Here is a 16,336-nt window from a genome sequence, read left to right on the forward strand (position 1 = left end):
ACATTTTGACCAATGGATTTCCATGACTTTAACCAAATTTCCATGACCAAACATTTTGTGAAATCTCGGTGTATACAGTAAAAGTGAGAAAATGAGACAATACTTTAGAAGAATTAACATTTATATAGATGCCTGTATGTATGCCTGCTTTTATTTTGAGCGTCTTTCTTTTAAAAGTATATTCATTATTTCAAACTCAGCGCAAATGAACGACATGAACACATGAATATAACACATTTACATGACTTTTGGGATTGTATTTTTTCCAAGGACTTTTCCAGGCCTGGAAATAACCATTTTAAAATTCCATGACTTTTCAAGGTTTTTCCATGACCGTAATAACCCTGATACTTTTATTTAGGGTAAAAACCTTAAAACACAACTCGGCATTTTATACATGCATCAGCTGGTTGGTAAATGACTGTTCGCGTATTATTCCACCGCGTCCCATTGGCCTAAAGTACGGGGTGTGGGCGGGCGTAATCTCCGTGGCACTGGGGGGCGGGACTGAGAGGTCCGACAGGAAAAACTAAAGAAAGGCGAGGATATCTAATAATACGGTAAAACTGCGTTTAAGTATCTACTCTCAATACGTCTCTGCTCGGCTGCGTCCCGCGTCAGGGTTAGGGGAGCGGACAGCGCAATGCAACCCAGTCCGACCAGAGGCCAGCTGTCCCGGAAAACTCTGCAAAGTCAGCAAGCTAATAGTTAGCCTCCTTAGGGGCAACGGAACCCGCCGCGAGCTAGAAGTTATCCGATACTCCTCATTCTGGGTGACAAACGGAGGACCCGTAATAAGACAGCGTTATGTGTCGATGAGGTTTTCGTCAGGTTCGCGAGTTGTCTGTAACGTGACGCAATTCACCGGAGGTCGAGTCGACGGGTGCGACAGCCCTTCCGACACGAAGGGGTTAAAACGGAGAGGAAGTGAAGCTCTAATGCAACGAAAACTTGCCAAATTCTGCAGATCCGTCAGGCGCGTGCCCGCTTCACTGGCACGTGAACGCATCGCTGGCACGGTACCGTTTTTCACCGGTGTGGTGAGTGGTTCGGTGGTTATAGAGCCACGAGAAGGAGATCCATCCGCTGACTCTTGTATTTGGGCACAAAGGTGAAGCTTCAGTGACGACATACAGTCCACATTTACCTGTTTGGGATTTTTTTTTTTTAACTGCCGCAAAATAAGCCAGATATTACATTTTTTTTAGCAGGATGAATGCTGTTGACTTTCCCCAGACTTTTCATGCAGAGCCCCAGACGTCACTGGACTATATGGAAGTGGTGTGTTTGTTGTGCTCATGAACCAGCAATGGACATCCAGATGACGTCAGAGCACCTCTAAGAGTTGTTGTCAGCTTTACAGTGAAATTCAGGCTGTGATCAGACCGACAGCAGCACTGCGTGAAAAAGTGCTCTTGGTTGCTTATCTAAACAATACATTGTGAAGAAACATTGCAGCTGTCCGTGATAATATTTTAGGAGCGCGTAATGAAGCGGTGCTAAAACATGGCACATTTGATTTGATGATGATCAACTGGAATGGTCGGTTGAGCAGAGAAAATGCTTAATTCACTGCAAACCGGTGCAAACATATTTTCACACTTCCTACACACCCCCAGCACTTCCTGTTGAGCCTCTTCAGATTACATGGCTCAACAGCTGTGTCTGTCCCGTGACAAAGCTGTGCATAATACATTGTCTGCAAGTTACTGTGTTTTTATTTAAAACATTTTAATCTCTGACTTCCCCGAACTCTCCTGTAAACATCCCTGATCTCGTATGCTGCTAAATGTCTTAATTTGGTTGTTCTTCTCTCAGATGGCTGCCATCAGAAAGAAGCTGGTGATCGTCGGTGACGGTGCCTGCGGCAAGACCTGCCTCCTCATCGTGTTCAGCAAAGACCAGTTCCCTGAGGTCTATGTGCCCACGGTGTTCGAAAACTATGTGGCAGATATTGAGGTGGACGGTAAACAGGTACGCTGTTTATTATGCGGACAAATGCTGTGAGCGTGTGTGTTTTTCATATTCACGGTCCAGAGGATTTCATATAGTTAGCCAGATACCAGAGGTGTTGGCAGGGTTAACTGGACAGAGCCTGGCCAGCGGTGTGTCCCCTGCTTCCAGTCTCTATGCTAAGCTAAGCTAACACAGTCCTTGTTCCAGCTCTGTCGTTAACACACACACACACACACACACACCAGACTGAGATCCATCTGAACATCTCACGCTTACAAAGAAAAATGTTCAACTAACTATGTTGAACTATCTATTGAACATAATATTCCCATAAACTCGTATGTTGAAACGGTTATTGGTCACCGTGAAGACATTTACTTTCTATCCTTGTTTAACCTCACTGTTCAGACAACTTTTCTTCATTAATGTTTTTCTTTCTACAATTACAAATATGTATACATTTACAAACTTAAATTCTTTTTTCCCCACGTTTACAAAGGACTTTAGAATTTTCCCGTTCGCGTAATAAAAATCCCTTTTCAAGATATCAAAATCTCGTGAATAAACGTAGACACTGCTGTACAGCCGGGCCTCACTATCCCGTCCTGCTGCAGGTGGAGCTGGCTCTTTGGGACACAGCGGGTCAGGAGGACTACGACCGCCTGAGGCCTCTCTCCTACCCAGACACAGACGTCATCCTCATGTGTTTCTCCATCGACAGCCCTGACAGTTTGGGTGAGTCTTCTTCTTCTTCTTCTTCTTCTTCTTCTTCTTCTTCTTCTTCTTCTTCTTCTTCTTCTTCTTCTTCTTCTTCTTCACCGTTGTTGTCGTTTTTCTTCAACATTCTCTTGGCATCGCTCCATGGTCAACATGTACTCCTTGTGCCTGATGCAGAGAATATTCCAGAGAAGTGGACTCCCGAGGTCAAGCACTTCTGCCCCAACGTGCCCATTATTCTCGTGGGAAACAAGAAAGACCTGAGAAATGACGAGCACACGCGCCGGGAGCTGGCTAAGATGAAACAGGTCAGTGAGGCCGTCACTTTCCCGAGCAGCCTTTTCAACTGGTGGGGATTTCAAGCTCGCCAAGTTGACACAGAAGTCCATAAAACGACGTCACGTTGCATACGAGGCGACATCGTTGGCGTTTGACTTGTGCACGCTGGCCTCTTACCAACGAGACTGGCATGCATTGAACTCTGTTGAAGCTAGCAGAAAGCGGAATAGCTTAAAGCAGTGGTTCTCAAATGGGGGTATGTGAGATTACAAAATATATATATATATTTAAAATTAGCATCCATTCAAAAATCCTTTGAAATGTGTTATTTAATACATATTCAATAAAATGTAAGTGTAAATTCAGAAACAGAATTTGATATATTCTATATTAAATCAGACACTGATGGCACTGCGCTGTGTATTACATCTTGTTTTCAACCAAAGATGTTTTGCCCTGGTGAGGGGGAACAATAGTTTGCATGTTTTGTAGTGTGAGAATGAGGCTCTTCTCCATAGTGGTGTATTACTTCAGTAGATGGAGTTTGGAGAAACAGACAGGAGTTCCAGCACGGGAGCAAAGCAATGCATATTTTAGACATCTAAAATGTAAGATAAGATAAAATAAGACAATCCTTTATTAGTCCCGCAGTGGGGAAATTGCAGGATTATAATATCTATATCAGTTTGAGTGTAGCTATATTTAGAATATTTTTACCTCGCTGTCAGACAGACCTTTCTGACGGAGAACTGACGCCGTTATGGATGTAACATTGCAGACAAAATCTGCAATTTTACCTCACGGAGTCGGCCCCTGCCTAGATCAGTCAGTCAGTTTGTGTGATTGTGTGACTCTGGTGTCTTAAACGGTTAGTTGGGATTTACCAAAGTCTCACAATGACACTAACAAACCACCCGATTGAGGCAGTGTAACAACAGCAAAACTACGTCAAAACATTAGTTTAAAAACACTCACAGAGTCTGTGCAGGATAAGCCAAGTCTCTGGAAAAGTCTAGATTTCTCTGTAAGGTCCTTTCTGTGTCGTTCGGCGCTTCTAAGAACGACATGTGACTTTGTGAGCGGTGTCCTGTTGTCCCTTCATGGTTTCGGTTCATCCAAACAGGAGCCAGTGAAGTCAGATGAGGGGAGGGACATGACTAACCGGATCAATGCCTTTGGTTACTTGGAGTGCTCGGCCAAGACGAAGGACGCCGTGCGGGAGGTGTTCGAGATGGCCACCAGGGCGGCGCTGCAGGCCAAGAAGCGAGGCAAGAAGAGCGGCTGCCTCCTGCTATAAAGTGTCGGTTCACGCAGCATCGGGAGGGGAGGGGCAAACAAACCAGGCCAAAAAAAAAGGAACAAACACATCCTCTGTCTGCGTCGTCACCCAGGTGGGCACAATAGAATGGGGTGTTATCAGGGGGAAAGGAAGGTCAAATGCAATGGAGGGGAAAAGGGAGTTATACATTTAAGTACAAGGTTATAGCTTTTAGCTTTCAAATGAAAATACTGTGTTTAGGATTCTTTAGACATGACATTATTAAGAGAATGTGACGAGAAGGGAACATGGCTCTCACTCGTACTTTTAGAAGTCCCGAGGCTCTAAACCGCAGCTCCTTGGTTTTAGGGTCCAGAACAGTTCAGGAAGAGATTCGGTGCCTCAGTTCACCCCAGACGTACGCCTGCCTAAATAACTGTCTAACTGAGACTACCATGGCCGGCAGCGGGACCGTGCTTGTCTTTTTCTTTCTCCTTCATTCGCGTTGGGGAAGCATACCCTGACTCCTAACTTGTGTTTCTGTTTGATGAAGCTGTAGTCTTTGACACAACCTCCATTCATTTGAAGAGCTGATTTTGATTGTTGCCGTTTGAGCGTAAACACACGACGGTAATAAGACCAACTTATTTAGACCAACTTGTTTTGTACAAGCTTGTTATGCAACACTCATTACATTGAGATCACGTTGAGGTCAACTTTCAATCAGAAAACACTGTGATTGAATTGACGTGGAGTCAGTTGGGTATCAAAGGGTTAAAAAGCTGCAACTTTTCACATAGTAGAGGTGAGGGGACCAGACCTTTATGTAAAACAGGGTTACATTAGAGACTTTATTTCAAATTTGACTTGTTTTACACATATATTTCATATCATATTTTAGTATGAAGCCTGCCTGATTTCTGATCTGCTCCCGTTTTTTAATTTTGCCGTTGATGCAAACTCAACTCCTTCTGCATGTTTCCCCATTGTCTTCATACATTCACTATCATATGTACTGCACCATTTTCATCACTACACTTGGCTTCATATCCGAGTTTCTCTTTTTAGGTCATGGATGTTCCTACTAACCAGTACGCTTCTAATTTGCAACATTTAGGAAGTGCAGAGTTGTACGTTGTACTGAATGAGCATGTGAGACCTGATGCTGCAGTAACTCCACCCTCAGTGTTTTTACCCTGCCGTTATTTGTTGTCCGGGACATTCCCATTATTTAAATAGCAGCTTACATTTTCAAAGTTCTGGTGTAGCTGTATGACAGGGTGTTTTCGCAAGTGTGTTTCGTTTCCACTCGGCCTGGTCACTCGTGATGTCGACGGCTATTTTTTAAATGTTTTTCTTTGCTTCTTTTTCTGTCGTATGTTATTTTAACTATGTGATATTCTACTGGCTTACGTTGTATTATTTGCACACAGCTTAAAACTAAAATGTCAATTTATGAAATACAAAATGCAAGCAACTCCTAAAGGATTGGTTATTTGTAAGAAGAATATTGTTTTGTATACGAACGTATCCTTACATTTCGCCAGTCTTTTTTTTAATGTATTCTAAAGGAAATAAATTGTAACTGAGAATTCTCACATGCTTCGTCTTCATTTCAGTTATTGTCTTTGGCCTCGCCACAAAGTAAGGCTTTGAAGCCAAACTTTGTTCAAGCCTTTACATCCTAGTAAAGATACCAAATCGGGTCAAGTTGGATTTCGGGGAAAGAGCTTTAAAGAAATGTGCACATTTATTAATGAGCTATTACTGAAAAACTGAGATTTTGATTTTGAACAAGGTTCACGATGTTAACAGAAACAGCGCAACAGGTGGTTTTATTAACCACTGCTATAGTCCCCAAACACACATTTCTCTTTTCAGAAGATGGGAAGAATATATTGTTGTGGCTTTTTTGGTTGACATCACATAACACCTGAATGAACTGAATTTAAAGCTGCCGGCAAAGAAAATGATCATGTTTTTAAAATGAAGTTTATTTTTTAAATCCAGCCCTTATTGTAATTGAAATAAGAGAACAACATTTTTGTAAGTATTTATTATTTATAATTCATCCAGTTAAATTTGAAAACTGACGATAAATATTGTTGGTATTATTCAATTGAACATTATTTTTTTAATTTGACAGTCAGTTGTTGACTACAGACAGGAGAGATGGGAACACCTTCCTTCCACTATCCAGCTGGGATCGTTTAGCGGCCATGTTTTCTATGCTGTACAGCCAAAAACTTGCAGGAAATGTGGCTCCTTAACTCATCTTGCAGCTAATTACAATACCACCTTGTGCAGGAACTGCAAGAGCACTGGACATTACCAAGGGGATCACAGAGAGTCTGGAGAGGAGTGTTAGTGCGTGCTAATTATTGGATGCCTGGTGTAGCCTCCGGAAGAACTCAGTCAAACAACTTCTCTCGTTCTCTGAATTTATTTTCCTTGATCACCAGTGAAGTAGCAAGCGCTGGAATCGCGATAGCAGGGAGTCGTCCAGTCAACACGCAGGTTGACCGTCCAAAAAACACCCGAACAGCCGGAAGGTCGGCTCTTTAACACACGGTTTTCCGTCATGAACATCTAACATTTCTATTGGCTCTAACAATTCTAAGAGGAGGAGAATCGTGTCCTCATCTTTTCTCACAAGACTGGAACGTGCAACGACCAGTCTGCTTCTCTAATGTCAACATACTGATAAACAGGTGTGAGTGTTGTGGTGCAAGGCGTGGAACCTTGAGGAACCTTGAGGAACGTTTCTCACAGAAACTTCTCACAGACAGTATCTGTTAAACTGACCTCGCACAACCTGAACTCTAATAGACATAAGAATAATGAAATGCAGAACATCTACAGAATATAACGATTTATATTATCAGGAGGAACCTCCACAAATCTCCACTGGGGGTTGTCAGAATGTGCAGACCTCAATATTGAAGGGTCCTGTTTCATCCAAGGACTGCAGAGACCTACTGGACATTACTACTTGGCACCCCCGTTCATGAAAGCTGCCTGGAGAGGCCTCCCTCTAGTTCCCCCTTTCACAACCATCCCGAAAGCCGGCCCCGGAAAACATCAGGTGATTCTTCAATTTCCAGCTCAGACCTACAGGTATGGTCTGACCCTCTGTCCTCTTTCCTAGATCCCGTGCATGTCTGCTTTCTCAGTTGACACCCAAATGAGTTGTGGCGTGAGGGAGGCAGAGGAGAGCTTGAGATCCCAAAGGAAGAAGAAGAAAAAAGATAAATCCTCCCCAATGGTTTGAACCTTTTCTGTAGACCGCTGATCTTTCCTACCACAAAAGAATAGTAATGGCATCTCTCAAGGTTGTCACTATTAACATCAGAGGCCTCAATGACCCTATTAAGTGTCTCTTTTCTGCACAGAGGTGGCAGGGACATATTTCATCTCTATTGGCTTCAAAGATCATTACAAACTCTATAAAAACAGATGGACATAGGGCAGTTATATGGTCGGGACAATAAAAACAGTTGGCGTAGCAATCCTTTCCAACAGTCAGATGGTTGAGAGGGTTATAGATGGTTGACTGCTATTGGTAGATATGGAAAAGGGATGCAACCAAATGTAGGGTTGTAAACATACACTGCCCCACTGAGACTCAAGACCGCTTAACAGTGTTAGGGTCCATTCAAACCGTATCTTACTGCGGGAGGGAAGTTATTATTGTGGCTGATTTGAACTGCCTCATGGAAAACAGACAGAAGAGCCACCTCTTCGTGAAACTGGATCCCATACCCTCCAGGACATTATCAAAGACTGTCAACTTCCGGGACCACTTGGACCAATCGGAAAACCTTTTTACACATAGACTTCTTGTTCACCACGCCAGGAGTCACACCGTTTAACAGCACAATTGATCCAATCCACTTCTCCGACCACCACAAACTCACCTGCTTGCTAGAAATCCAGGACTCATGTGGGGTTGGACCAATCACCTGGAAACTTACCACAAGCCTCCTAGAAAACCAAGAGGTGACATGGTACAGGGACAAACTTAATCGATGGTTCACCCTGCAGCCTTTTTTTGATTCCTTGGGAGAGCGGTGGGAGGATACGAAATGTAAAACAGGAAGGTTGTTTTTGGGCTGAAGGGAAAAAAGCAGCTGAAAATAAACCGAGCCCTCTAAAAAAGACTGCAGGCATAGTTGCAACACTACTACCTCCTTTTACTGTCTGGTTTCGAGGTGAATGAGGACATAGCAAAGAAAACAAAAACATGAACAAGTTGTAGAATGAAAAAAGTAGTTGGGTGCAACACCTAAAAAATAATAAAATGTGTATCGTTTTGATAAGCTGGGCATGTCAAGCCACTATAGGGAGGAGACAGAAAAGCGATTAGCGATTCTCAAGGTGTCTCTGATGTTAAGTCATTCTACTCTGATTGTAATCAAGACGAGCCCCATGTGAACAATCAATCCGTTTCTTTAGTCTCATTTAACCACACAATGTAACAATACAGATAAAGATGTTCTCAGAAGCGAATTGACAATCCGTGAGTTAACAATGCAGAGCATAGTGTAGTAGATGTCCAGGCCTGGACAGCTTACCCAAAGAGTTTTAGAGTACCTTTTGGGACTAGCTTAAAGTTGCAAACTTGCAACGCTTTGTTGCAAGTGTTCCACAGAAGGTTTCTAGAGGTACTCTACCTTTGACTTTGGGAGGAGTTGATGTTAAGATCCTTTCAAAGGCTCCTTTCTTCCTAATGCAACCAGGAAGTGATCCGTTGGTCGGGGTAGACCAAACATGTTGGGTTCAATGCTGGTTCATATTTGACAGCTTAACCCCAGTCAGAGAATCCTACTTGTTTGCCCAAGATTGCAACATCCCTCTTTGCATCTTGTGGCTGGACTTGGAGAAGGCCTTTTGATAGTATTAGTCACCAGTACCTTAAAGCTATTCTGTCCAAACTACATTTTGGCAATACATTTAGAACATGGGTAGATTTGCTGTATACTGAAATTACAGTTCAGTCTCTGAAAATGGAAAAGATACAGCACCTTTCAAATCGGGTGTTCCACTGGGTTGTCCACTTCCCCTTCCTTGCTTATTCTTGCAATTAAGCCCCTTGCATTGTTTTAAGGCAAGTAAAAAAAACATCAGAGGCCTCCCAATCCCAGGGGCAGCAGACGAAGAGGCAAAACTCAGTTTGTGTATGGATTATCTAACTCTCATTCTCACAGACAGTAGATCAAAAGAAAGCTCCTCCAATGGCAAGACAGGGATATTTCAATGACAGGGAAAGTCCTGATTATAAAAGCAGTAATCTCTGCTGTGTGCTCTCCCCTCTGCTCTTCTCCCTCTACCAACGACTGCACCTCAGGGGACCCGTCTGTTAAACTCCTGAAGTCCGCTGACGACAAAGCGATCATCGGCCTCATCAGGGACGATGACCGTTCACCTGACAGTGGACTCTTCAGGAGGAGCCTGAGTCAAATTCCATGTATGTGTAAACACACATGGCCAATAAAACTGATTCTGATTTTCCATTCATATGGAGAGGGCAACATGAACATAACATGTGAAATAATGTACAGGTCTTTAGGGAAGGTGTTCCAGACATTGAAAGTAAGCTAAAGGCCATGTGTGGGACCTCCATCATTAGAGCGTGTCTGAAGCCGGATGGAGCCCTAACTTGGGCTCATTGTGCTATATTTTACATGTTCCGTTTCCACTCCAATCAAGGTCAACTCCTGTGGGCACATTCACTGAAAATAACTCGGAACTAGTATGTGAACAGTTCCATCTTAACTAATAACCATAAAGACTTGGCCCGGCAAGTTGGACACCATGAGAGAAAATGCCCTCGGCCTTCCAGTGAAACGCCACAACACCTTTTTTGATCATGTCCTGCAGCTCGAGGTGTCTGGTTCTTCGAGTCGCCATGGCTGCCAGCTTTGTACAGACTTCCTGTTTGTTACGATGACATAGCTGATGGCTGCTTACACAGAACTCCAACAGCTAAGAATTACATGGTGGCCTGTCATTGCCTGTGTCAAAGAATAAGTCTATGGACAGCAAGACATGTGGCTTATGAGAAAGTACTGTACCTCACATGAAATTGTTGTGAGATATGTTAAACATCTTTACAGATTATATGTTATTATATGACAGGTCGACAACAGAAAAGAAAACCGTTACTGTGAAGAGTTCCCCAAACTCCATTATTTATTTTTGTTAACCTTTTTTGATAAAAACAGTCTGTTTAATTGGGAAATCATATTTGAGGACTTATTGTTTATAGTATGAACCTGAAAACTGTAAATTGTTGTCTGTGTCTTTGATGTTACCAATGTACTGGACTTAGAATTGAAAATTGAACCCGAATACAAGCTACAGAGGAGCCCGTCGAGAAGCTGAGTAGCTTTATTGTATCCCTTTTATCCAAAGGGACTTACAATAAGTGTTCCACCATGTGGGAACAACACAAACCCTCATTGACTCCCTGTTGCCGCCGCGCCTGTCGAGCGGTTAGAGGCCGGCGATACGTGGTGTGTGTTTATGTTGTCAAAGAGGTTTAAATTTCACTCCAAAGTTATCCCAAAATCCTTTTTCAGCCTTCTCAATCCGCACTTGTTGGGCCCCCTATGTTTGAGCTGTTAGCGGGGTGAAATGTAAAGAAAGGATGCCGTGCGTCCTCTCCTCCCACAGTGGGCTCATCCTCAGCTGCACACTATAATGTCTGATGGAGTCCTGCCACAAATTCCTGATAGCGTGGCTCTGAAATGAAAAGTATACAGTCAACCCCAAGATGTATTTAAAAACTCTGAAATTGTCCAATTTAAAAATAAAACTCAACAATTTCAAACAAACCTGTGTCTGGATCAATAAACGAGTGTCTGATGAGGAAGTCCAAGACCACCATGGCACAGTTGGGTTTGAAGTCATCGGTGGCCAGCAGTTCCTTAACCTGAAACCAAGACAGAGGACAGAATTCAAGACGTATTTGGGTGTCATCTAATGCAGCTTTCAATATCCATGTCACCAACCTTATCTATGGGCAGCAGGTAGAAGTCTTGGACCTCTCCATCGCCTGCTCGGAGCTTGAACTCCTGAGGAAGTTCCAAATCGAAGACAAACTGACTTTCTGCAAACACCCCGTCCTCATCCTCGTAGGTGTAGCTAGAAAATACGTTCAAGTAGTTAGTTATGGAACGTAAAGAGCGCCGTGGTGCACACAGGCTGGAGAGAGCGCTCGTTGCGAGCATCAGACCAGTTTAAAAGAAGAGAAACCCAGAAGAAATTAACGTGAACTAGCTCATTTTTTGGGACTGAACCGAGTTCAGATTCATAAATTGTGAACTAGGAACATTGACTAATTAATTTGAGCTAACTCTTGTGAAGTGGCAACTTGCACAGCGCTTCTACTTTTTTTCATTGCGTGGTGTTAATGTAAACAAGCAAACGTTTGCGTTAACATGTAGCGTTCCCCACCAAAGAGCATTCTGTTTATCCTTGAGGTCGGTACCGTACACCGTACAGCCCAGCTTGTTCACTCCGCTCGGCTTCTGCCAATAGCTCTGTCACTGCGAGCTAAACACTCAACAAAGTCACGACTGTTTGCTGTCCAGGGCCCTGTTTCTCGTACCTGGCTAAACAAAGTCAAGCACATGTCCTATTATCCATCTTAAATTAGCGAGATGATTGACATCAGGCTATCTGGGTTTCTTCACGGCTGATCCGCGCTGAAACGGTCTCATTAATTCTAGACAGACGTCAGTCGTCTGGATAAATGCGCCCGCTCCTCTTCAGAAGGGATAATAATGGAGCACTGACACCACCATGTTCTAACAGTACAATGGACAATAAACTCAGAGGAACCTCTTTTTATTTCTCTGCTGAGAAGCAGGGGATGATCATGAAGGCATATGAGGAAGTCAATACCGTAGTCATTCACAGAAAACGCGTTGCAAATATTCCAACGTTTTTGCAACATTGTTGCCGTGAACGCAACTTTAACAGCGCCCCCGCTGAGAGACATAAGCGTCGCAAATATATCAGACAAGTTAAATGCGTCAGTGTTGAGAAAATGTATCGGCTAATTTGAAGTGCTTCATCACCCAAATCAATCAGATTATATTTACAAATAAATATATACTTATGAGGATATATGTACTGTATGCACATATGAATCATGTACTATATGTATACACATATAGTACATGATTTATACGTGTGTAGATTACTATATAACTAGGAGTTTGAATATGTGTATGGGCGGATCAGTATGTATGTATTATTCATAATCAGAAATTCAATCAATTGAAGCAGTGAAAATAAATTATGTGTGATTCTCTGTATTCACATCACAATCACCTTAATCATGTTCTACAATAATGATATGTATGGTGTACTAATAACACTGTCATATAATTATGAGTGCTTTCAACACATCCATAAGTTTCTTAAGAGCTAAATAAACTTAAGAACAGCGGCCTGCAGCGGGTGATAGTCTGTGTCTGAGAGACGGCCGATCAGCTGCGCCTGTGGTGATCAATGTCCGCGGCTCGAGAAGCTCTCGTAATAAAGTATTTCTTGCCGGCAAAATCTATATCGCCGCGGATGGATCCTGGCGATCTGGAAGAACTCTCTCCCTATAAAACTAATAACTAATATCGCTCCTTCATCAATGAGGAAGGGAGCTGCCTTTTTTGTCCGTGGGAGTGTCCAGCTTATCCAGTGAATTTCATTAAGCCTGCCCGGGAGCAGGTTTAAATTTTTGGCTGTGTTGCTATGGTGATTTATCTAAGATTGCTTCGAGAAACCGAGAAAGCCTGACCTACGTCATCTTATCCTGACAATTAGCCCGCTAACTCAGTAAGCCAGGTACGAGAAACAGGGCCCAGGATCCTCAATGGTGGAATGAGCTCCCTATTGACATCAGGACAGCAGAAGTCTCTACATCTTCCGCCGCAAACTAAAAACACATCTTTTTCGATTACACCTTGAAAAAGGAAAGTAACACTGTAGTAGCACTTACATGTCTCTTACTGATAGCACTTTGTAGTTTAACTTTATTGAAGAAATTGTACTTTCTTGATTCTTGTTGTTCCGAGTTTGTACTCATGGCTGAATGCACTCATTGTAAGTAGCTTTGGATCAAAGAGTCAGCTAAATGAAATGTAATGTAATGTCTGTTTCATTAACTTTTTTTCTTATAAAACATTTCCAAAGTCAAGTTTCTTTTTGAACATTTTGAAACCTGCATTGTTTGCATGTGTTGTCCCTGCTCGTGGTCATCTTCTTCGTTCTCCTTGTCGGTGCATTACTGCCACATGTCGCTCAGGGGAGGAGCTTGAGACCACGAGGGAACGTTCAAGCGCAACACACTGCGGCCGTTCTTTTGATGCGTGTCAATCGGTGCCACTCAAACAAACATCAGGCGTAGAGAGATATTAGATACTGTTTGTTACGCCCAATACTCATGTTACCGAATAGAGTGAACGCATTATAATGTAGCGTAGCAGTGCACCGAGGTAGATTTAGTTAAGAGTACATTTTTTAAATTGTATTGCCACCGACTTTTTCAAGCATAAGTCTGGTGGCACTATGTTTTTCTGATTCTTAACAAATCCCATGTGCAGGCCCAAATACTTTATGACTTCCTGTTTGTGAAAAGCTCAATAGGCTCGTTCGAGATGAGCCAGTTCTGCGCAGAATCGATCGGCGCACAATGCATGCCGGTTAGATTTGTGTCCGACTTGATCTGACGTCATGCACACGTGGTCAACGATACTCCCACGAGATCAAGGCGGCCGTCAATTTCAAAGTCAGCCGTCGCAGTAGCCCTCCACGGACTGCGTGGCCCAGTGCATGATGGGAAACGCCTGGCTGTCGCCACATCAGAGCTGATTGGCTCTTAGATCTGACAGCAAACAGCACGTGTTGTAGAAAATCCTTATTTTATGTGTAGTTGTAATACTTAACACTGGATTGTTGACTATTAGTCTCAGGTTTAATCTAAAAACACATCTTGTGTGGTTGATAATACAAATCATATTTATATAACACATCAAAATGAGTAATAATGTATTTCACAAACAGACATACAAAGAACAAAGGATGCAACTACACACACATTTCTACATAAATATATATTTATAAACACATGTGAATAAATAAAGGAAATAGGGCAATTGTTGGGAACTATTTTCAGCGGTGGATGAATCCACAGTGTGTGTTCATTGTAATGAAGGAACATGGAAAATGGACTTGTACTTGCAAAACGCTTTTCTAGTCCTTCGGCCGAGTCGTGTGGTTCACCTTTTCACACGCTGATGGCAGGGGCCGCCGTGCAAGGTGCCACCTGCTCATCAGGACTCCAACAACAATGGAGCTCCAACTAATCCATCCAAGAGACTCACCTTACGTTGGTTACAGGGCGAGCCTTCTCTGCAATGGCTGCTGGGATACACGCTTCCTCCTCACACTCTTTGACCAGCGTGCGTTTGATGCCAACGCCAGCAGCGACACCACCTGCCGCCTTCAAAAACACGACACCATCACCCTTCTGGACTCATTTTTGATGAAATCAGAGACGTTTTTTTGAATTCTCATCACTGATTGCTGGCATCTAGGATCTAGTGTGCGCTCACCACATTGTCCAGTAGTCCGGGGTACGTCTGCTTCGTGAGGGAGCGCCGTGCCAGCCACATGCGGACTTCCCCACCGTCGCCGACGGTGTAGCCGTTGATGTGGACTCCATAGCGCTTCACTCCAAAGAGACCTGTGGTTCAGCCTCACGGTGAGCTCACACACCGACAGGTACAAACACATGGAGCTGCCACAGTGACTTACTTGTAGCTGCTCTTTCCATCCACATCAAAGGAGGGTCGGAGAATGTGGGCATCACGCTGTACTTCTGAAAGATAAGGAACGCTTCAGGATTACTGCGATAATTATTAGGATTCTCTTGAAATATTATTGAAAATATCTAGGATCAATCTGATGTGAGGTTGGTGTTAGAAAAGAAGAAGAACAAATAAAATATATATATACACTTATTTTATGTTTTAAATACACATTTATTTTAAAAAGTCCCCTATCATGGAAAATACACTTTACAGTTCAGCATAATCAAATTACATTTGAAATGAGGACTAGCAAACGTTGTGAGATTATTATTATAATTATTATTATTATTATTATTATTAAGGAAAATGCAAATCCTCTCGATTTTGGCTCTTATTTTGTTTTGGGACTTTCACAAGGTCTTTGACACAATCCATCACAACTCACCTTTTATGTCCCTCAAAACATGTGGCTTTGGTAATAATTTATTGTCAGCATGTTTCACAAAGATATTAAAAGCAATTTTTGTACACAATTGTCATATTGTAATGCTCTTGTGTATTTGTGATATAGCACAAATATGTTCTTTCCATGCTGCTACAGTTCACTACCTAATCTGTGTATAATATAATTGTGTGTGTGCGCGTGCACCTCGTCCCTCCACCCCTTAAGACACGTGAACGAGCCCTCCTGCCTCATGGCTCGCAGGACCGCGTCCACAGCCTCGGACCTCTTCTCGTACGAGTCCAGGCTGCGGCGCAGAGACACAGCGCCCCCGTGCGGCGGACTGAACACTTCCGGATACCGGGTCAACAGTGAGGCTACGTGCGGAGGAATCCAGCCCACTTGCGCTTCGTTTATCTCAAACCTCAAGCACTTGGACCGGCCGGAGCCTGCGGGGACACGTCGGCCATTGTTACTTTAATAACCAACCGTTCACGCCGTCGACTGCGCCTTCTATTAGTGTAACTCACCTGGTAAATAAAAGTTATTCATTCGGCGGAGGAGCTGCAGTATTTTGTCGGACCAGGCACAGTTAGCCATTTTTGCAGAATGTTAACTGACCACCTCTAAGTCACCGATAGAGTGAGTAAACTGGGTGGACGAGACGACTGCTAATAACACATCCTTTCTAATCGGGCTTCTATTTTGAACGCCATGTTTTTTTCCTCAAAGCGCTCTGCGCATGTCTGCTTCTTCTTCGTGGCTAACTGAGCCAACTTGCTGCTTTTGTACGTGTTCCTGAGGCAGCGCTTGTCTTTATCCCGCCTTAAACTGAACTGTTGTGTATTATACCTGTTCACCATTTCA

General features: G+C 43.1%; 2 protein-coding genes across 2 annotated transcripts; one reads left to right on the forward strand and one right to left on the reverse strand.

The window, feature by feature from the left end:
* Positions 1-522: 522 nt before the first annotated feature.
* On the forward strand, positions 523-5,802 carry LOC306743992 (rho-related GTP-binding protein RhoA-C). The gene is made up of 5 exons (XM_079226551.1): positions 523-560; positions 1,819-1,974; positions 2,571-2,691; positions 2,851-2,981; positions 4,076-5,802. Exons 2-5 carry the CDS (start codon positions 1,819-1,821, stop codon positions 4,247-4,249), a joined length of 582 nt encoding a protein of 193 aa, XP_079082677.1. The 5' UTR covers positions 523-560; the 3' UTR covers positions 4,250-5,802.
* A 4,602-nt stretch (positions 5,803-10,404) lies between these two features.
* Positions 10,405-16,247, reverse strand: tpk2 (thiamin pyrophosphokinase 2). The gene is made up of 8 exons (XM_079226657.1): positions 16,000-16,247; positions 15,677-15,918; positions 15,032-15,095; positions 14,830-14,960; positions 14,599-14,717; positions 11,224-11,356; positions 11,048-11,144; positions 10,405-10,954 (listed from the first exon to the last, which is right to left on the reverse strand). Exons 1-8 carry the CDS (start codon positions 16,067-16,069, stop codon positions 10,908-10,910), a joined length of 903 nt encoding a protein of 300 aa, XP_079082783.1. The 5' UTR covers positions 16,070-16,247; the 3' UTR covers positions 10,405-10,907.
* Between the last annotated feature and the right edge of the window lie 89 nt (positions 16,248-16,336).

This window comes from Taurulus bubalis, assembly GCF_910589615.1.
Source record: "Taurulus bubalis genome assembly, chromosome: 11".
Lineage (NCBI taxonomy): Eukaryota > Metazoa > Chordata > Actinopteri > Perciformes > Cottidae > Taurulus > Taurulus bubalis.